This window comes from Ovis aries, chromosome 10 (assembly GCF_016772045.2).
Source record: "Ovis aries strain OAR_USU_Benz2616 breed Rambouillet chromosome 10, ARS-UI_Ramb_v3.0, whole genome shotgun sequence".
Lineage (NCBI taxonomy): Eukaryota > Metazoa > Chordata > Mammalia > Artiodactyla > Bovidae > Ovis > Ovis aries.
The window spans coordinates 36646837-36669939 of NC_056063.1; the positions used below are offsets into that span (position 1 = coordinate 36646837).

Sequence of the window (23103 nt, forward strand, 5' to 3'; positions counted from 1 at the left end):
CAATGCAGCTTTCAGAGCTCCCTGCTCTGCGGTCCCCTCCATTAAGTATTCTCACCTTTAATTTTGAGGTGCTTTCAGCCTCAAATGCTGACCCCTGTGCCATCATCGCATGAACACTTTCTGTTTCAGTTCTAACCTCCATGTGCCTTGTCAACTGAGAAGCGCCTTCAGGTGAAAAGCTGGATAAAAGTGGAGCTCACCTAATTTGTTTCTCTTCTTTCAAGGTTTGTGTCCCTGCTAGTTTCTGCCTGCTTCTGATTATATTCCAGGCCTTCAGAGAGTGGTTTTAAAATATTTTGTCTAGGGCTAATAAATGTTATTGGCAGGAGTTAGTCAGCTCTTCTTTCACTCCAGAAACTAGAACATTCTGCAGGTGCAAGTTTTCATCGTTATTTTTGGTCTAGTGCAATTCAAAGAGTACATTTCCCAACTCCCTGTGTTAATATCTGGGTGGGGCTCAGAGGCTCATCCTTGCCACATTTCCTCTCTTTCCCTCTGGTCTACCAGGTGGATGATGCCAGAGTAATCTTTTCTTCTTCTTTTCTTTTCACCAGGAGTAACTGTAAAGACACATGTTGGTGACGGTCGAGTTGCAGTATAGAAGGAGTCTACATGTCCAAACTGCTGTGTGGAGTGGAACTTTCCTGTGGACCAACACCTGACTATGAGGTGTGCGTGAAAGTGATCTTTGTGTTTAGGCTACCTGGATCTTTTTACAGCAGTCACTGCTACTCATGCTAATAGATCTGCACAGGTAGTACCCTACTTAATGGTAAAGATGACTAGAAACTGGTCCCATCCTTTGATAATTAACAGATGTAATCCCTTTCACATGTAACAAATATATTAGAACACTGGTTTACAAAAATGTGTAACATTTAAGAGCATGACATTTATAAATGGAAAAATAGTGACATACCTAGAGATCGAATGCCTTTTTGTTCAAGAAAGCTGTTTAAAATATTTGTGTTAAGTTTTAATATAAATCCCAGTTCTTGTGTAAGTTTCCAGCATCCATCCTATGAAATTAAGAAAACAAAATTTCAGCCACATTATTACAATTTCATTACATGAGTTATGTGATCAATAATATGTTTTCAATTCAGGGAATTAAGACATCTTTACTGTAAAATCAAAGTTTTTTCATGTGCAAACACAGTATTATTGGGAATCTCATAAATACTATGGACAGTAAGTATTATATCTGGTGGCATTTGTAATAAATCAGTAGAGGGGTTCAAGTATGGAGGTTTTTAAAAATATTATACATTTTTTTCTTCTAGTAATTCTTTGAAACAATGTTTCTCAAACTTTTAAATAACATGGTTCCTTTTGTTCAACATTAAAATGTGTCTTTATGACAAAATATGAAAATGACTCTTTTCCACTAAAGATAAAATTATGTTGAACATGCTCTTTGAAGCTACCTTCCTTGTGCTCACATACCCTGTCCACTCCAGCTCAGATGGATCTTCATCACATGCTTACAGAAGTGTTGCAAGCCTGATCCTGGGATCCTAACTGAGAAGCAGACAGCCTCCAGGTCCAAGGCGAACTAACACAGGGCGTGGAGGGGAAGGTGGGGTGCAGGCAAGCACATGGGTGATAGGATCTATGGCAACAATTTGAAAACTAACAGGAGTGACAGAATGTGCCAGCTGGCCCTCACCTAGTACGGAGTGCTGTTTTCTTGTGAGCTGCTTCCTGTGAAGTACTGTCACTGAACCCACTGTGCAGATGAGGACACTGAGGTACGAAAACTTAAGCAAGTTGTCCAAAGTGACAAAGCTGACAAGCAGTCGCAGCAGGACCTAAACCCCAACACTCTGGCTCAGAGAGTGTTGTGCGCTATGCTGCTTTCACATGCAATTCTCCAGCTGGGGGCTGCTGGCAGCTGGTCTACCTCTCTGCGAGCTGGACACTTTTGTTACTCCCATTTCATGGATGACTGAAAGACTGACTTGCCCTGGATCACAGAGTGGAAGCGTTGGGACTTGAACTGACACTAAACCAAGTTACTTTTCTACTTTACTATACTCTTGCCTGGAAAATTCCACAGATGGAGGAGCCTGGTAGGCTACCGTGGATGGGGTTGCAAAGAATTAGACATGGCAGAGCGACTGAGCATATTTCATCAAAACAAGTTAATTACAGACATAAGATTGGGTCTTAGTACCACTGTAGGAACTAAATTTACAGAGTGTGATTTAGCTTTACAAATGGAATGCTAACCTCTAATATAAGCTCACATGTTGAGTCATATTCCTGAGAACTTTTAATACTTAGAGTGTACTTACAACACTTGTGCTTTACTTTGCAATGTGAAATTGGTGTGAACTGCAGTTCAGCAGTTTTAGAACCTAGGAGATTAATGTCTTACCCCAGGACCCACTGAGGGATGCTAACCTTCAACTGAGGAATGGTAACACTCCCTTCCATGATATTCTGGCCTAACAGTTAAAAATAGGTAGGTAAGCACCAGCTTTTCTCAAGCACACTGTTTGTTCAGCTGGCTTCTCAGTGAAGGAAGCTGCGTTCTGGCACTAGCTCCTCATGTCAGCAGCAGTCTGGTGAGGAGCTACTTTGTGTAGCACCATCATGAACTTTGAAGCTAATGAAGCACAGATATATGGAGAGATAAGACTAGTACCTTGGTCTGAAGCCTGAAGAGTTCAGTCGAAGGCACATAATTCCTCCAGCTTGTTTTGCCAGCTAGGCCATTCTCATCATTTTGTGCCTGAGTGCTTGCAGTAAAGCCACTTCCCAGGTCATATTCTGCCAGCTTTTTAAAAATCCTACTCGCCAGAAGTCCTCCTGTTTCATCACTTTCCATTTCAGAAGAACATTCAAAAAATGAACAATCATATTGGAAGGAGTCTAATGACAAAGGTTCATCATACCCAGCTAACAGAGGACTGTCCAGCTGGGCATCTTCAGCAAGGCCAGATGGAGCCACTGGCAGCTTATAATTGGCACTCCTAGGAGATGGGATATGGTGAGAAGGAAGAGGAGAGGAAAGAGGGGGAGGAGAGGGAGGAGGAATACCAACCCCCTGAGATAGAGGGGGAGGAAGGGGAACAATTCCCCCAGATAGAGAGGGAAGAGGGGGAGAAGGAGGAACACCACTCCACCCAGGTAGAGAGGGAGGAGGGGGAGGAGGAATGCCAACCCCCTGAAATAGAAGGGGAGGAGGGGGAACAATTCCCCCAGTTAGAGGGGGAAGAGGAGGAGGAGGAGGAACACCATCCCCCCCAGGTAGAAGGGGAGGAGGGGGAACAATTCCCCCAGTTAGAGGGGGAAGTGGGGAAGGAGGGGGAACACCAACCCCCCGAGGTAGAGGGGGAGGAGGGGGAACAACACCCCTGGGTAGGGAGGGAGGAGAGGCATGGGAAGAAAGGACAGACTTCACAAGTGGACAAGGGAGAAGACCTGCAGAAGGACGGGAAAAAAGATGCGGCCGCGGGAGGGGGTCCAGCTGAAGGGCAGTGAGGGCACCGAAGCCTGTGGCACCCCCTTGATCAGTTTTGGGCAGCTGTGACCTGGGGCTAAAGAAGGCTCTGGGAGCAGCAGCAAGTTGCAAAGATGAGCCCTGGAGATGCAGCCTGGGAAAAGACGCCATGTCCAGGGAAACGTCGGCACCACTGCCCATCTCCAGGTACTTCTTAGGGGAACCGAAGTGTTTGGGACCAGCTGGAGAATCAAACAGTGCTGAGCTGGGATGATGGTGGAAAGCAGAGCCAACATAGAGGGGTGCAGTTAAGAAACTAGGGACAGTAGGAATGTTGGAAACGGCCATTTTCTGTGAGATGGCTTCTGTGAATTGTGGTTTAACTTCTGTTTGTTTAGATGACTTAATCGGACCCAAATCCCAGAGCTCCTCTGCATCCATGAAGACAAAACTGACTGCTTCAGATTCTTCTGGGGCATCTAAGCTAAAGGCTTCAAAATCTTCAGAAAGTTTCATCTTAAGTGATGAATGCTTCTTTTTAGTCCATTTACGTTTACATTTACGTTTGGGTTCTTGGTTCCATTCAGAGGATGCTGAAAGTGTCTGCCAGAAAGAGAAGTGACAATATAAGGAAAGCACAGGTCAAGTGGATGATGATCAAGAAGCCAGGCTTCCTACAGCTGACCTCTCAGCACTGATGAAACTGTCTGTCCCAGGGCACTGAGAAGACCAGACACTCAGGGTCACTTACGTATAGCGCCCTCATTTATAGACACGAAGTTGGAGAGCTGGAGACAATATCAGCGATAAATACACCAAATATCTTAATCTCCCTCTGTTCTTAGAATCACAGAATTTTAAACACCCCTTATTTTCCACAAGAGGAAACTGAGAACCATAAAAGCGACTTGCCAAAGACTTGACAATAAACAATATTATAATGTCAAATTAGTCCTAAAATGGGCTTTCCAGGTGGCACTGGTAGTAAAGAACCCACCGGCCAATGCAAGAGACATAAAAGATGCGGGTTCAATCCCTGGGTTGGGAAGATCCACTGGAGGAGGGCATGGCAACCCACTCTAGTATTCTTGCCTGGAGAATCCCATGGACAGAGGAGCCTGGTGGGCTATAGTCCATGGGGTCACAGAGAGTTGGTCACAACTAAAGCAACTTAGCAGCCCTAAAATAAATTGATAGAATGAAATTATTCCAGTATTTTATACTGCTTTATAGCAATATTAAGAAAATGAGAAAACTGAAAAAAAAATATCCAAAGCTTTAAGTAAATTAATGTCTTTTACACTAGAATATGAAAATGTATAAAAAAAAGAGAATAAGGGATGCTCTGTCACTACTATTATCTGAGTAAATTTTAAAGCGTATTCCTTAAAAACATGCATGTAAATAAAATCAAATTTTATACAAATTATTAGTCCTTGAGATATCTTGGAAATAATCAGCTTTTAGTTTTACCAATATAAATGAATTTTTTTTTTAAAGGAGTAGTCCCTTCCCAGTTCAGACAAATGTGTATATTTAAATAACTAATGGGGCTTCCCTGGTAGCTCTGCTTGTAAAGAATCTTCCTGTGATGCAGGAGACCCAAGTTAGATTCCTGGGTTGGGAAGCTTCCCTGGAGAAGGGATAGGCTACCCACTCCAGTCTTCTTGGGCTTCCCTTGTGACTCAGAGGGTAAACAATCTGCCTGTAATGTGGGAGACCTGGGTTAAATCCCTGGGTTGGGAAGATGCCCTGGAGGAGGGCATGACAACCCATTCCAGTATTCTTGCCTGGAGAATCCCCATGGACAGAGGAGCCTTGTAAGCTACAGTCCATGGGGCCACACAGAGTGCTTAGTCGCTCAGTCCAGCACATATAATTAATACTGCAGGACACAGGACAAGACATACATTTCAAAATAATACTTACAAATGCATATCTGGTTAAATTTTTCTTAATTAGATGAGTAAAGTGAAAAAAGAGCAAGTGATGGACCAGACCCATCAGACATTAAAGACTTTTATAAAATTACAATTATAACAGACTGATCTAGGAAACAGAATACAGGGTCCAACAACAGATCCTAACACATGTGGGGAGTTAGGAGACGATAAAGACAACAAAGATTCCTCAAATCAATTCGAGGAAAAGAAGACTTATTTAATAAATGGTACTGGGGAAAGTTGGAAGTCATCTGGAAAGGAATAAAGTTGTTCCCATATGTCCCATCTTATACCAGGAAAGATTCTGATTGGACGCAAATTTCAACGTAAACATGAAGCCATATAACTATTTAAAGAAAGAAATCATGGGAAACTTTTATAAAGCATAATATCTGAAGGAAAGATTTCTAAGCATGACAAAAGACGAAGCAATACAAAACAAAGAAACCCAAAGATGAAAATGCTTGACTTCATTAAAATACCTGCATGACAAAATGATGATAAGCAACATCAAAATACAAATGGCAAACCGAGAAACAAATTTTTGCAACCTGTATCATAAAGGCCTAATTTCCCTAAAAAATATAATTTTCCTAAGATAAATAAGAAAATGACTAATCTCACAATTTAAAAAGGTAAAAGACATTAATGGATGATACCTAGAAAAGATGAATATGTGGGCTCTTAGGAATATGAAAACATGTTCCTTTTCATTCATAAAGAAATGAAAATTAAAATATCACTAATATGCTTTCAACCTATCAGATCTGTAAAGATAAAAAATTTGAATACTATACCTGATTAAAGAGAGAACAGAGTAACAGCCTCTCAAGTGCTTCTGATGGGAGAGTGAACTGATATAACCTACGCAGTGGCAATCTGGGCTTTCAGGTGGCTCTAGAGATAAAGAATCTGCCTACCAATGCAGGAGATGCAAGACAGGCAGGTTTGATCTCTGGGTTAGGTAGATCCCCTGGAGTAGGAAATGGCAACCAACTCCAGTATTCTTGCCTGGGAAATTCCATGGAGAGAGGAACCTGATGGGCTACAGTCTATGGGGCCACAGAGTTGGACACACAAAGAGGCAATTTGGTTAGAGCTAATTAGATATTCAAAATAGATTTATTTGGGTATAATTGATATAAACAACTGCATCTTAGAGTCATGAGTTCTGGCGTAAATATACATCCCTGAGACCACTGTCACAACGAGGGGAATGACATATTCAGCACACACTCCTTTAGCGTGCCCTTTTGTGACCCATCTCACTCCTCCTCCTTGCTGTCTGTAACTTCAGATTGGGTTGCACATATTTTGTGTCAATGGAAGCTTACAGCTTATATTCTTTGTTTGACTTTTACTCAGTATAACTGCCCTGACATTTATCCATGTTGTTATATATATCAATAGTTAATTCTCCTTTTTAACCTTTTTTCAAACTATAGGTCTTCCCGGTAGCTCAGATGGTAAAGAATCTGCCTGCAATGCAGAAGATCTGGGTTCAACCCCTGGGTCGGGAAGATCCTCTGGAGAAGGGAATGGCAATCCATTCCAGTATTCTTGCCTGGAGAACCCCATGGACAAAGGAGCCTGGCAGGCTACGGTCTATTGGGATGCAGAGTCAGACACGGCTGAGAGACTATTTCTCCTCTTTACTGCTGAGTAGTTACTCTTGTAAGGCTGTACCACAATTTGTTTATTCATTTATCTCCTGATGGTTGTGTCCAACTTCTGGCTGCTACAAGTAAAGCCGCAATGAATACTCATGCACAAGTCTTTGTGTAAACACATACTTTCATTTCATTTGGGTGGGTCAAATGATAGGTATATAGTTAACTCTTTAAGAAACTGAGAGTTTTCTAAAATGATCAGCTTATTTTTTTTTTACTGGGTTGTTTTCTTATTATTGGATTGTAAGATTTTTAAATATATTTTAGATAAACATATTTGTCAGATATGTTTTGCAAACATTTTCTCCCAGTCTGTGGTCTGCCCTTTCATTTTCTTAACAGTATCTTCTGAAGAATAAAAGTTTTTGATATTAATAAAGTCCAGTTCACCAATTTACTTTGTAGTTTGTCCTTTAAATTTAGGAAAGCTTTGTACAACCCTAGTTCATTAAGGTTTTCTCTTGTTTTCTTCCCAGATATTCAGGTTTTAGCTATTACATTCAAGCCAATAATCCAGTCAATCTTTTCATATGAAGTGAGCTAAGGGTAGAGGGGTTTTGCTTTGTTTTTTGGTACATGACTATACAATCTTTTCAGAATCATTTTTTTAAAAGATCGTTTTCCCCCACTGAATAATAGCCTTGGGCCTCTGTAGACAATTGGCCCTATATATCTGGATATATTTCTAGATTCTCCACGCTGTTCCAATGGTCTAGATGTCCATTTTATGTTAATACCACACTTTCCTATTTACTGTGGCTTTACAGTAAGCCTCGATATCAGATGGTATAAGGCCTCCAACCTCTTCTTCCTTTTCAAAGTTGTTTTAGCTAGCCAAGATCCTTTACACTTTGTTCTTTAGTTGCCAAGTTGTGTCAGACTCTTTGCAACCCCATGGATTGTAGCCCGCCAATTGTAGGAACCTCTGTCCATGGGATTCTTCAGGCAAGAATACTGGAGTGAGTTGCCATGCCCTCCTCCAGGGGATCTTCCTGACCCAGGGATCAAACTGGTATCTCTTATATCTCCTGTGTTGGCAGGCAGGTTCTTTAGCACTAGGGCCACCTTGGAAGCACATAAATTTTTTCCCTTGGATTTTAAATTCTTAAATTTTGGCAGTTTTACTTCTCTAACTTGGATACTCCAGAGTCTTACTACCACTGTTTTGTTCCTTTGCTTTTGTATATGTCTTCCAGGTTTTATTTCCCTGGAGAAGGGAATGGCAACCTACAGTATTCCTGCCTGGAGAATTCCAAGGATAGAGGAGCTTGGTGGGAGTCCATGGGGTTGCAAAGAGTTGGACACAACTAGTGACGAACATCTTCCAGTTTTTATTTAAGTTGTGCTTCTCAGCTTCTACTATGTGGTCACAAAGGCCACAGCATAAAGCACTACAAACTTTAATAAATACTGGTGGTGAAGTTAGATAATTAGATAGGCTTTTATCCCTACTTTCAGGATGAACTGCCTGTCACTCTTAGAGGGAAGGTCTTTGGCTTCCTGAACCACAGTTTGTCTGTAACCACAATTGTTCCTCTTCTGCATTTTATAGCTACATTTGTAAATGGAACCTTTCTCAATCACATAACAGCATTTTTAAAAAGGTGCAAAAATTCCCATCATCAGGGAGACATCAGCATCTGTGTATACACATGAAAAGGGTGCTATTTTAGCGAAGGGTTCCCCTTACCATCATAGAAGCATGAACACACAATTGATAATTGTATCAGTTGATTTGTAATCACAATTTGTACACACAACTGTATCAATTGATTTGTAATCAACACTCACTTGCATCCTGCTGGCATCTGGTTGTTCCCCCTCCCAGCTCATGTATGGCAGAAAATCTATGTCTTCTTTGGCAATAAGTTCCAAAGTATTTGGAATATCAGGAGAAGGTGACTCATTACCATCCTATATTGAATCACAATCAGGTAAAGAGAAAATAGACATTATCACATTAAATTATTATTACAAATTCTAAAGCCTCATGAATGTTTGGTTTGGAATATGTTTGGGGGTCGGACTGGATCCTGTGTCCTGGGGGAGAAGATGGTCAGGTTGGGGTGAGGGTCCCCTTCACAGAGCAAGAGTCATCTTCTTAGCGTGCAAATATAGATAAAATGACCATGAATTAACAATACATACCCTTTTCTCCACAGCCACAAAGCTTGTAAATTGTGTTATGAGAGAGTTTTCTTTACTGAGTTTAATAATCAGAGATTTTAAGGTTTGCTTCTTCATCTAAGAAAAATGAATAATAAGACAGAATAATAATGAATAACAAATGAAATCATGTCCTATTTTTCACTATTCAGCTATATACAACCAATTAAATGAGTACTACATAATACAAAAGGTGTCTTTCTATAAGAAGTAGATAATTTCATAATTGCAACATTGAGTCGATGGCTCTGCCTAAGTATCTCAAGTGGCTAACCTGCCATTTCCTGCAAAAAATGGGCTCAACGAGAGGCTAAAGTACAGAAACAGCGATTCATATTCGTGAGCTTCTTGTGGTTTGTGGTGTGTTTATAAGGAGCCCTCAAGGTCAAGGCTGCTGAGCTGCCAAGACCTGTCACACTGAGTCTGTCTCTCACTGTAAAGATGAGGAGCCCAGGGGTGTCGGGAGGTGGAGGGACTGGTCCAGGCTGGTCTGCCGATGCAGCTGGTCAGCTGCCCTCAGATGGAAAAGGACCCTGAGCAAAGCAGGACCAAGGCTGCTGACCTGAGGGTGGGAAGGAGGGTGCTGACTTCTGAGGGAACCAACTGCCTGGGGAGGAGTGTGCTGAGCGCTAATGCTCCAGCCATCATCTGACAGCAGTCATCTGAGTATGGGGTAGCAGAGGGAGTCCCCTGCCAGGGCCTCAGTGGCTCAGTGATTGGGGGGCAAGGTGGGCTTGGCTCTGCTGAGCTACACAGGCGGCTCAGCCCCCCAGACCTGGCCTCTTCATCACAGATGGAGACACTCACCCTACAACACACAAGCACCTAGGTGGTGTCTTTACAGGCACTGAGGGAGGCATCTGAGTCTCCTTTGTTCTGTCAATAATTCATTCAACGAGCTAACTAAAAACTAAATCAAGTAACTATGGGGCACCCTGTACCCCGGCATGGAAAACACGGCAATGATTACAGGGGTCCCTTTCCACCTGCTGATCCTCACTCACATTTCCACGGATAAAGCAACTCAAGAAAGGCCAAGAAAAACAGATGATGGCTTTCACGTGAAAAAGCAAACCTCGTGATTCACTTCATTTTCGTGGAGAATGCCATCTTCGTAATCTCTGATCAGAGCTCGCGCTGCCAGCTTGTGAATCATCTGTTCAGGCACCAAAGGAAAAAAGATTCTAATCCATGTCATACATAGGAAATCATTTAAATAATTGAGATGTGTTTACATACAATGAAATTCACCCTCTTTAGGTGTGCAGGTTGATAAGTTTTAACTAACATAGACGGTATGTGGGCTTGCCTAGTGGTTCAGCTCGTAAAGAATCCGCCTGCCATGCGGGAGACCTGGGTTTGACCCCTAGGTTGGGAAGATCCCCTGGAGAAGGGAAAGGCTACCACTGCAGCATTCTGGCCTGGAGAATTCCACGGACTGTATGTATAGTCCATGGGGCCGCAAAGAGTCGGACACGACTGAGCGACTTTCACTTTCACAGACTGTATGTGGGGGCTTCCCTGGTGGCTCAGCTGTAAAGAATCTGCCTGCGATGCAGAAGACCAGGGTTTGATCCCTGGGTCGGGAAGATCCCTGGGAGGAGGGCATGGCAACCCACTCCAGTATTTTTACCTGGAGAATCCCATGGACAGAGGAGCCTGGTGGGTTACAGTTCATGGGGTCACAAAGATTCAGACATGACTAAAATGACTGAGTATACATGCATACAGATGGTGTGTGAGCACCACTGAAACACAGAGGAAGGGATTTCTTCCCATTAAAACCTTGTGTTGTGTCCCTGTGCAGTCACCTCCAGTCCTGGCACCCACTCGTCTCCATTCTGTCCCTATAGTTGGCATTTTCTATACACGTGTGAACTGCTCTACTGGAAGAGCCAGCCCAGGGCTGTGAGGCCTGACTGTGATCTCCACTCTGAAGGGGCCACAGACAGAGCACCAGGAAGTCAAGGGCCAGGGCACTGCCCTTTCTTCAAATGGCTGAAACAACAGGACTCAGAAGGCAACATCTCCCATCAGTGACAATTCCAACTCCTGCCATTTTTTTACTGGTAAGGCCACGATTCACAGTGGAAGGACAACTATAAACATTGTGACTTTATGGAAAATGACCTGCTGCCAGGTAAAATCCCACTGAGATTCAGTTTTTCAGACAATACAAAGATGCCCTGAAATTCTATACATAAGTCATTGGGCAAGTAATAAGTTAAGTGTTTTCATTCAATGCCAAAATGAAAGCTTTGCTTTATTTTTGTTGTTGTTGTTTAGTCACTAAGTCATGTCCAACTCTTTTGTGACCTCGTGGATTGTAGCCTGCTGGGCTCCTCTGTCCATGGGATTTCCCAGGCAAGAATACTGGAGTGGGTTGCCATTTCCTTCTCCAGGGGATCTTCCTGACCCAGGGATCAAACCTGTACCCCTGCATTGGCAGGTGGATTCTTTAACACTGAGCCACAGCAATGTGGTTATATAGATATAAATAAGGAATGGTTGTCTGGCCATATAAATACTCCTATGAACAGTAGTAGTAGTTACTGCCTCAGTTGTGTCTGACTTTTTTCGACCCCATGGACTGTAGCTTACTTGCCTCCTCTGTCCATGGAATTCTCCAGGCATACAGCATAGACAGGTTAGGAATTTTCCAGATCTAACTATAGCAGATTTGGTACTTATGCAAATACCACAAATTCATTTGCTTTTAATCCAAAAATAGAAAAAACAAAAACACATCCTCAATATACAATGTTTAACTCATCATCCAGTACAGTTATACTCAGTATTCTAAAATAAGTGGCAAGGACCAGGCACTGCAGGTACACTGAACTTGTAGGGAGACATGCACATCTTTGAGAACCACCTTTAAAGGTTTCATTCACAAAACACCAGGTTTAACTGCGCTTATTTACACCCACTGATGGCCCTGTGGATACTCCTGGACTCAAGACCCCGGATGAAGAGCTGCTGTCTTAGAAACTGATGGTCAGTGTCCTCGCTTGTGGAGATGACAACCCTCCACATCACATCAGGTTCTAAGATGTCAACACAGAAAACAATGCAGGAAGGACATGGTGCATTAAATATGAAAATAACAGAATTATTTTAACTTTACAATCTCACCGTTCCAGTTGTCTTCTGAAGTTCAGTAGTTGACACCACTGCAGAATATTCTCTCTCTTGAATTAGCGCATGTAGAGTTGCCTGAAATGGGAAAAAAAATTCCTTATAGTTTTTCTACTTCATAATGTCCTGATTAGCTCAACAGTGATTCTTTCAGTGATTTTAATGGGAATTAAGAGGCTCTCCAGTGCCCTTGGTTAACCAACCGCTGTGATCCCAGGAAAAACTGTGCAGCATATTATGACTTGGGGGTAAAGGAAAGGGAAGAAAAAAGAAAAAGAAAATTATTAGCAAAACACATTGCTGTTCCCATAATAAAACGCTTGCGTGCTCCTCACCTGTGTACAGTGAGGAGTGAGCCCGTAGACAAGGAGTCGCTCGCTGTGAAACAGGGACTGCACTTGTGCGGGGGCCTGCAGGGGTGCGGGCGCGTCTGTGCTCAGCTGCTGCCATTTGACGGAGACAGAGTGGCAACTGGGAGAACTCAGCCTGTCCATCTGGGCTTCTATCTATTTATCAAGAGGAGTTATTTCTCTTTCAGTGTTACATTCAGAAATAGTTACCTAACACTTAAAAATGACTTTACATTCTGTCCTTTGGGAATTGTAGCTCTTTGTTTTTTTTTTACCTCCTTCCTGCTACAGAGTACATTTCCAAAAGGATCCTAAGTTGAATTTTTAATAATAGCACTAGCACACAATTTAAATTCACAAACCATCTTAAAATTATTCTATTAATTAATTACCAATAAACAAGTTTGTCGTGCAGTAGATTCCAGTTATAAAAATTAACCCTACAAAGGACTTGAATAGACATTTCTCCAAAGAAGATATGCTAATGGCCAATCAGCACATGAAAAGATGTTGTTACTAAGGGAAATGCAAATTGAAACCTTAATTAGATACAAATTCACATCCATTGGGAGGGCTATATAAAATAAAAAAGTGTGAAAATAAGTGTTGACGCAGATGTGGAAGAAACTGGAACCTTGGCACACTGCTAGTGGGAATGTAAAATGCCAGTGAACAACAGTATGGTAGCTCTTAAAACACTAAGTGCAGTTACGACATGACTCAGCAATCCCATATCTGGGTATTGAAATTAGGGCCTCCAACACAGGCCTGTACACCAATCATCATGTCAGTATGATTCACAGTCAAAAGGCAGAAACAACCCCAGGGTCTAGTGACAATAAATGGATACACAAAATGTGGTGTATATATATAATGGAATATCTCTCAGCCTTAAAAAGGTAGAAAATTCTGACATATACTACAACATGAATGGACCTCAAAAACACTATGCCAAATGAAATAAGCCAGGAACAAAAAGACAAACGTTGCTGGATTCCACTGATATGAGGTTCCTAGAGGAGCTAAATTCAGAAAGACAGAAGAGGGTGGGTGCGAGGGGTTGGGGGAGCAGGGGCGAGGAGTCATTGTTTAACTGGGGGTAGAGGGGTTTCCCTGGGTCCCCAGCAGTTGAGCTCTGTGCTGCCACTGCAGAGGCGCAGATTTGATCCCTGGTCAGGGAACTAAGATTGCTACATGCCACAGCCAAAAAAAGAAAAGAATTAGGGATAGACTTCCTGTTTGGGATGATGGAAATGTTCTGGACCTAGATCATGGTGATGGCTACACAATACTGTGAGTTCACTTAATAACCCTGAATTGTACACCTGAAAATGGTAAAGTTTATGTATATTTTGCCACAATAAAAAATTAATCCGAGCAAAAAAAACATGTAATATTTCACTTTTAAAAACCAATCCATGACATTATATAAAGCAGAAATCAAACCACAGAGCTCTGGTTAGTGTGTGTTTTGAATCTGAAGCTCATCCAGATGACAAGATGGAATAAATGGCCAGGCTCCATGTGGCTAAAATAAACAGTATGCTGAGGTTTATAGTAATCAGTGGTTAGAGATGGGAAGAGGAATTCATGTTGTCAGAACCAGGGTTAAGGCTTGCATCCATGCAATAATACATAAATTGGAAAAAAAAAAAAAAGTTAGCTAGAAGAACACCCCAGTGGAGTGTTTCCTGTGCAAGCTAGCAGTAACTAAGGGTCGGGGGGAAGGCTAGGGGTAACTAAGGGTGGGTTGCATACGCTTTGGGTACCTTTTTGCCTTTTTCTAGCTCCCTTTTCCATTGATGAAAACACAGAAGTTACTGTCACTTGATTTCTAAGAAGATAAGATTTCCACATTTAGACATAAGACTGAAATAAGATGTTTGAGACACATACCTGTTTTTTCCAGCTATGTTTGGATTTTGAGTTAAAATATTCAAATACTCCAGCACCATAGTGGGACAGAGTCCGTAAGACATGACGATTAGCTGTAGAACTGATAACATTTCACGTTTTAACAGAATTTTAGAAACGAGTTGAAGTACACGTAGTGAATACTGACACAGCTTAGGACTCAGTGGAAGACACGTTATGTTTTGCAGCTGAAGGCAGATAAAAACTTAGGCCAGAAAGTAGGAAACATCTGCAGGTCTGGGTAACCCAAGTTCCCACATATCAGAAGACTCATGTCTCTTTCACAAGAGAAAAAAGCATAAATTTCTGGCTTCAGATTCACTGGAGGAGGGAGGAGATGGTTCTGAGAAACCTGCGGAGTGTTTGTGACAGGGATGGTGACTGGGACCCACTCTCAATGAATGTCAAAGCTGCCCTCAGCTGACTCTAAAGCCAAGGCTGACAGAAGAGTTAACCAAGCCTGCGTCTTAAAGTCTGGTCCACACTTAGATGACAAAGAACTAGGAAGTAACTCTCATTCCGGCAAATGAAATCTTTGGTATTTAATTGACAATGTTTTGTTACATTTCTCTCAATTATTCTACAACTAATCAAGAGTACTTTGTTAGAGAAGTTCCTCCTGAAATATTAGACAAGTGATCGATAATTTTCGAAATTATCGAAAATATCAAAAATATTTAGAAAATATCAAAAAAGAGTTTGAGAAATATTTTGGAAATATACATCAGCCTATTGATAACGTGGGTATGTCTTCAGTGATCAAAACTAACTGATTTGATTACAACACTGATTAGAAAATCCTTAAGCCAGAGTCTATGTGTATTTACAGCTTTTACGGGTTAATGAGGTTGCCGTGTGGGCCTGAGAGGACCACTTGTTAAACAGGTGGGATAAACAGTCTCTGCTCCTGAAGACTCACGAAATGTGGTTAGCATGTGAACACAAATGCGTATATATAAAATGAAGAAGAAACCCATAGAAAACATTAAAAACTGGACAAACTGTGTCCAAGTTCAGGGTCACCTCCCTCCCTAGTCACGATCTGCTCCCTTTGCTCTATGACTATGGGTAGGAGAGCCCTGGACATCTCTCTTCACCCCTGCCTATGCAGCGGGACGTCCTGCCCAGGGAGGCCGATGCCCACTGGCCAGGACAGTGACCTCACAGCGAGGGAGGGCAGGGGGGCAGGGTCAGGCATGCTGTGTGCAAATGCCAGCATGGCCCCCGCTCTCCGCTGTCTTATTTTTGCACCATAATCCTCAATATAATGCAAAAACATTAACTATAAATGGGGAGGGAGTGAACCCCAACAGTCATGGGTTTTAGCTTCTGTAGAGAAAGATTCCTGTACACAGCAGGGTGAGCAAATGCCAGTGAGAAAATGGCAGTAGTCAGAGAGGTTCAGGGGAGGGACAAAGCAGCCGGGGGTGGGGTGGGGTGGGGTCACAATCAGGCCTGGGTGTGCCCGGCCTGTCAGGTTAGGCTCAATTATTCAAGTAGCAGTCTCCAACACTGAAGTGGAGCTTGCTGGCTGTTTCCATGTATACAAGTTCACAAGATTTTCAGAGTAAGCCTATTAGACCCACTGTCATCTCCACCTCACAGAAGAGGGTGAAGGTCCCCCTCCCCCCAGAGTCACGGCTAACCTGCGGCTGCTCAGGCTCTGAGACCCAGGCAGTGGCCAGGGCCAAGAGCCCAGAGCCGGCCCCTCTGCACCAAGCAGCTCCCACCTGCTGACTTTCCCTGTGGGACCGGCCCGCCTGTGCTCACCTGACCCCACAGGAGAACAGCCTGGTGTGTGGCACGCTTCTTCTTACGAGCTGCAAGGTCAGGCTCTCGTTCTGGAGGTGCCCGTCGGATATGAGGAGGATGTTCCGTAACACGTGGGAAGGGTACAGCAAACTTAAGTATCGAAGTGTCTTCCAGAAATCTGTGTTTCCCATGGTAGGTGTGGCAGACTGGAGGAAATTAAGCAAAATCATTTACTTCTTTTGGAGTGTCTTCGCCACCAACTGTAATCACTTACTGAAGCACACCCCTTAGTTAGGGTTATTGTCACCGAAAGGAAGTTCTTTCCTAATGATTCATCTGTGGAACAACTATCCTTTTAGTTTATTTCATGTCACACAGTACCTATAATATTATTAGTTGGCGTTTGTTTCTTTATGGTTTTCAAAGAACTATTTCATCAAAACACCCCTGGGATTGCCAGCTAGTCTGGACTGAGGACACAATTGGTCATTCCTAGTTTGCTCAATTTAAAAAAAGAAAGAAAGAAAGGGGACAGAGCAAAACATTCAAAGCTGTTAATGCTGATTGTATTCAGATGGTGGGACTGTGAACGATTTTTTCTTTCTTTTTTAATTTTCCATTTTCTTAATGAGTTCATATCACTTTTATTAATGAACTAAAAGAGCCCATCCATGTACAGAAATGGAAGGACTAGGGCTTCTTGGGGAGAAAGACCCAGCAGAACCACTGAAGCCTGATGGAGAGAAGACAGAGGACAAAGGCAGTTACTGGTACTCACCATGATGAACTCTGTGGGCATATTATTGTTCGTGATGCACTTAGGATATGAAAATAATTCCTTGTAACCTGTGTGATAAGACTGGTGTAAGATGTTACCATTAAATATTCACTTTTTGACCACTAACAAACAATAATAATGGTTGGTAATTTTAATACATAAAAAAAAAATTCACCACAGCATTCCTTTAAAAAATTCCACTGCATTCAAATGACGCACTTTACTGAGCAAAAACGACCTGGGTCAGGCTGTGCATGAGGAGTCTGCTCCTTAGCCAACTATGTGCAGAGGAAGACACAGGACATGGGGACAGCCCAGGCAGCAGGCCACGCCGCCCTCCGGCCCTCGGCATGTCCCTGTTCATCTGACCTCTCCCCACCAGCAGCAGCAGACCCCGGCTCCTTCCTCCTTCGTGAAGGGGCTGCCTCTTCTGCCAAACAGTAAATAAGAATCAGCAGGGTGTGGCTGTCACCACACCCCATGCTGCTCCTTCTGAGGAGCTGAGAGGCCCCTGGACCCCACCCGAAGGGGACAGTCCTTTCTTCAGTGGGGCTCATCTGGTGCCTCCTGAGACTGTTCCTAATAGCTCCTCTACCACCGTGCTGATTTCAGAGGTTCTGTCCTGATACCTGGACCCTTGAACTCATCAGACCAAGGGTCTCACACTCAGTTCAACTGGTAACAATAACAATAGTAATACTCATCTGGTGTTTTCTATATGATAGGCATTGTTTAAAGTCCTTTAAATACATGAGCTCAACCCTCACAATAGCACTATGAGGAGGGACTATTTCTCTCCTACTACAGATGAGAGAAGGAGAAAGCAATGGCACCCCACTCCAGTACTCTTGCCTGGAAAATCCTATGGATGGAGGAGCCTGGTAGGCTGTAGTCTGTGGGGTCACTAAGAGTCGGATACGACTGACTGAGCGACTTCACTTTCACTTTTCACTTTCATGCTTTGGAGAAGGAAATGGCAACCCACTCCAGTGTTCTTGCCTGGAGAATCCCAGGGACGGGGGAGCCCGGTGGGCTGCAGTCTATGGGGTCGCACAGAGTCGGACACGACTGAAGTGACTTAGCAGCAGCAGCAGCACAGATGAGAGAACCAAGTTCCAGTAAGCTGCCCAAGGCCACATCCAGGGCTCAGGTGCAGAGCTGGGATTCAAGCTGGGGACCTGGCTCTAGAGTTCTTGCTCTTGGACCTCGCTGTGCTGCCTCTCACTCCACAGAGAGGTCACAGTCACCCCTTTCCGCTGACATCCTGACGCTTTGGAGGAGGCGCAGGGTGGAGCACTCACCTGTGCCAAACTTGACGATGTTCACCTTCTGCTCCTTTCCCACACAGGACAGTGCGTGTAAGGCAATCTGCTTTGCTTGCAGGAATGTCTCGCCCTCCATGGAATTGGAGCAATCAAGACAAATAATCACTTCACTCCTCTCAGCTTCGTCAGGGACGGTAATACCAAGATTTGGTTGAAACACAAGCATGCAGGCCTAAAGGGAGAAAAACAGGAGCTAGGCTGGTGCTTCTTATCACTTGAGTTCATCTGGTTATTTACATGCACCGAGAGACCCAGAACTTCACTCTAAAACCCATGCCACAGCTTTTCTAAACGATGGACTCATAGCTGGGACAGTTACAAAGCACTGAGAGTCACCAACCTAAACTATGAGGCTCTGCGGGCTCAGGCCCATGGCTTCTCACTACTTCTCAGACCCTCATGGCAATGTGCCACTTGTCAGTGGGAAAGGCTGGCAAAAAAAAAAAAAAGAAATCCTCTAATCCTCCAGAAGGGAGATACACCCCACACTAATGTACATGGGAGTATGCACTTCATCAGGAGCACAGCCAGTGTACAACAACCCATATCACCGGCAAGATGAATGAGAAGGTACTAATTCTCGCTACTTACAGGGTTCAGCAACTTTAAACCACACTCAGCTGCGGCACTTCAAAGACCCTTGAGTTTGTACACGCCTAGTGGAGGCAATGGCACCCCACTCCAGTACTCTTGCCTGGAAAATCCCATGGACGGAGGGCTCTGGTAGGCTGCAGTCCATGGGGTCACTGAGTCGGACACGACTGAGCGACTTCACTTTCCCTTTTCATTTTCATGCATTGGAGAAGGAAATGGCAACCCACTCCAGTGTTCTTGCCTGGAGAATCCCAGGGGTGGGGGAGCCTGGTGGGCTGACGTCTATGGACTCGCACAGAGTCGGACATGACCGAAGTGACTTAGCAGCAGCAGTATCTCACGTAATAGCCCTCTAAGGTACAAACAAGATACACATGTACCTAGGATTTGCAACATTTGGCATAAATGTGTAATTTTTATTGGAAAAGATTTATATGTAAAATCTGAAAACTTTCTCATCAGGCAAAATAATACTATAAAAACAAAAAGAATAAGATTTATTAAAAAATGAGATGGCCTATAGGAGATCAAATAAAAAGCAGAATGTCAGAGCTGGGGTTCCCAACGTGAACCTCATAAACCTGAGAGGTTCAGAACTAATACAGAATTAATATATGAACATTGCTGTGATATCGAAAGTGCCTTCAGGATGAATGAATAATGAATATGTCCCACTCTCTGCCACCGTGGTGTGTGATGACTGAAATGCACACACTGACCTTTTATCTTATAACCAACCAACACTCAAAATAGAACTACTATTAGTTTCCATTAAAACTTTCCTCCAGATTTACTGGACACGATTTACATAAAGCATTGTGTAAGGTCAAGATTTACAGTGCAGTCATCTAGCACACAGTACTGTGGAATGACTACCACAATAAGGTTAGCTAGCAAGAACATCTCGGAGAAGGCAATGGCACCCCCACTCCAGTACTCTTGCCTAGAAAATCCCATGGACGGAGGAGCCTGGTAGGCTGCAGTCCATGGGGTTGCTAAGAGTCGGATACGACTGAGCGACTTCACTTTCATTTTTCACTTACATGCATTGGAGAAGGAAATAGCAACCCACTCCAGTGTTCTTGCCTGGAGAATCCCAGGGACAGGGGAGCCTGGTGGGCTGCCGTCTATGGGGTCGCACAGAGTCGGACACAACTGAAGTGACTTAGCAGCAAGAACATCTAAGATTTAGCCTCTTAGCAACCTTCAAATACACGACACAGTATGCTTAACTACAGTCATCATCCTACATATTTGATCCCCAGAAATCATTTGTTTTATACCTAGACATTAGTATCCTCATACCAACACCACCTTATTTCTACTCCCCAACCCTTAAGCCCTGGTAACAACTACCATTCTACCCTCTGTTTCTGTGAGCCCAGCTTTTTCTAGACACCACATGTAAATGAGATTATACAGTATTTGTATTTTTCTGACTTGTTTCACTTAGCATGATACTCTCAAGGTCTATCTGTGTTGTTGCAAATGGTAAGATTTCCTTATTTTTATGGTTGAGTAATATTCTACTGTATCTGTAGGTAACATATATTACATATGTGTTGCATATGTTACACATATATGTATATATTTAATTTTCTTTATTCATTCATCCATCAAAGGACACTTAGGTTGTTTCTATCTCTTATTATAAATAATGCAGCAATGAACACTGGGGTGTGAGTATTTGTGACAGTAATTTCATTTCCTTTGAAATATATCACGATGTGGGATTGCAGGGTTATATAGTAGTTCTATTTTTTAATGTTTATTTTATTTACTATTTATTTTTGGCTGTGCTGGATCTTTCTCTAGCTGTGGTGAGCAGGCTCTACCCTCTAGTTGTGGTGCTCAGGCTTCTCATTGCAGAGATGGGAGCATGGGCTCCAGGGCATTTGGGCATCAGGAGTTGCGGCTCCCGAGCTCTAGAGCATAGGTTCAGTATTTGTGGAGCATGAGTTTAGCTGCTCTGCAGCATGTGGGAACTTCCCAGATCAGGAATCAAACCTGTGTCTCCTGCACTGGCAGGTAGATTCTTAACCACTGGACCATCAGGGAAGTCCTAGTAGTTCTATTTTTTGAGGATCCTTCACACTGTTCCCCATAGCAGCTACACTGGATTACATTCCCATAAACAATGTCCGAGTGTTCCCTTTCTTCCACTTCCTTGTCAATATTTGTCTTTTTGAAAACAGTCGTTCTGACAGGAGTGAAGTGATACCTCTTTGTGGTCTTCATTTGCATTTCCTCGATGATTAGTGATGCTAAACATTTTTTCATGAACCTATTGCCCATTTGTTTGGGGTATATGCAAAGGATGTCTTATTTGACCATCTTGCTGATGTTGCTCTCAATTTTTAATTAGAAGAGATTATCTATAACAGCCACATAATACGGTCTAACACCCATAAATACTTTTCTATCTTTTTACAGTATCAATGTTTTAAAAGCTGTAAAAAGTATACAGACTAACCAATGTAATATATGAAGGCACATTTTCTTTTTGGTAGGGATTAAGGTAAAAAAGCTGAAATTCCAGTACTTTGTCCACCTCATGCGAAGGTTTGACTCATTGAAAAGACTCTGATGCTGGGAGCGATTGGGGGCAGGAGGAGAAGGGGACGACAGAAGATGAGATGGCTGGATGGCATCACTGACTCGATGGATGTGAGTCTGAATGAACTCCGGGAGTTGGTGATGGGTCGCAAAGAGTCGGACACCACTGAGTGACTGAACTGAACTGAACTGAACTGAAGTTAAAAAAAAAATATTAGGGCTTCCCCGGTGACTCTGACAGTGAAGAATCTGCCTTTATCCAGAGACCTGAGTTTGATCCCTGGGTCAGGAAGATTCCCTAGAGAAGGGAATGGCAACCCACTCCAGTATTCTTGCCTGGAGAATCTCATGGACAGAGGACCCTGGCTGGCTACAGTCCAAGGGGTCGTAAAGAGTCAGACACAACTGAGCAATGAACACTATTAAGGTAAAAATTGCTTCCCAGGTGGTGCAGTGGTAAGGAATCTGCCTGCTAAAGCAGGAGACACAAGAGACTCAGGTTCGATCCCTAGTTTGGGAAGATCCCCTGAGGAAGAAAATGGCAGCCAGCTCCAGTACTCTTGCCTGGAAAATCCCATGGATGGAGGAACCTGATGGGCTACTGTCCATAGGGTCACAAAAGAGTCAGACCCAACTTAGCTACTAAACAACAACAAAAGAAAAATGACAATTTTTATGGGAAATATGCCACACGGGGGCTTTGCTTGAAACCACAAAAATTTTTCATTCTTGATATCATAAGTATTTTTTGGTTGTGCCTCTCACATGCAGGGATCCCAACCAAGGATTGAACCTGAGACCTCTGCTGTGGAAACACTAGACTGCCAGGGAATCTCCTCTATCACGAATATTTTTAATTGTAAAATCTTGGGGTGGTGAGAGCTCTTTTTTGTAATGCTAGCTTTTTAAGACTATCAGTCATTTCCAAATTTAAATGATCTATCCTAAAATACTTTTTCAACAGTATCTCCTACTTCTAAGTAAGAAGGAGTATACCTCGCTTTCTTTTTCTGGATGCTTTTCAACCCACATTCTTGGGAGATACACATCAACCAAACCGATGAGGAGAGAAAATCCATTGCTGTCTAAGGAGCTGCCTTCCACAGTACTAATCACAGCTTTGCAGTCTGTTCTCTGCAAAATAAACAAGCATGAGAACTATGTAAATAAGTGAATTACATCATACTATCAAGTAGCAAATCCGTGCATGATTTACATAGCTCCACTAAAAATCAACGTGTCAACAGCTCCCCAAATTGTGAACTGTAGGTTTTACAAGTGTGACCAATATCACGTTGTTTTTTTAACACAAATAAAATTTATCTATTATTTTTAATATAAATTTATTTTAATTGGAGGCTAATTACTTTACAATATTGTATTGGTTTTGTCATACATCAACATGAATCCTCCACAAGTGTATATGTGTTCCCTATCCTGAACCCCAGTCCCACCTCCCTTCCTGTTAT

General features: G+C 42.8%; 1 protein-coding gene across 4 annotated transcripts in view; it reads right to left on the minus strand.

Moving 5' to 3' along the window:
* The window catches only part of PARP4 (poly(ADP-ribose) polymerase family member 4), a 74935-nt gene that overhangs the window by 11844 nt on the left and 39988 nt on the right, over nucleotides 1-23103 (minus strand). For 2 of the 4 annotated variants that reach the window (XM_012184734.5, XM_060394506.1), the window contains exons 21-32: nucleotides 22631-22768; nucleotides 18461-18656; nucleotides 17160-17227; nucleotides 16400-16587; nucleotides 14612-14711; nucleotides 12701-12871; nucleotides 12363-12443; nucleotides 10303-10383; nucleotides 9210-9305; nucleotides 8853-8975; nucleotides 2651-4051; nucleotides 920-1019 (exon numbers count right to left, since the gene is read on the minus strand). In XM_012184734.5, the coding sequence (XP_012040124.2) occupies nucleotides 920-1019; nucleotides 2651-4051; nucleotides 8853-8975; nucleotides 9210-9305; nucleotides 10303-10383; nucleotides 12363-12443; nucleotides 12701-12871; nucleotides 14612-14711; nucleotides 16400-16587; nucleotides 17160-17227; nucleotides 18461-18656; nucleotides 22631-22768 (2743 nt within the window). The remainder of the gene's footprint in view (nucleotides 1-919; nucleotides 1020-2650; nucleotides 4052-8852; nucleotides 8976-9209; nucleotides 9306-10302; nucleotides 10384-12362; nucleotides 12444-12700; nucleotides 12872-14611; nucleotides 14712-16399; nucleotides 16588-17159; nucleotides 17228-18460; nucleotides 18657-22630; nucleotides 22769-23103) is intronic. The other 2 variants (XM_042254928.2, XM_060394508.1) reach the window with 1 other exon arrangement.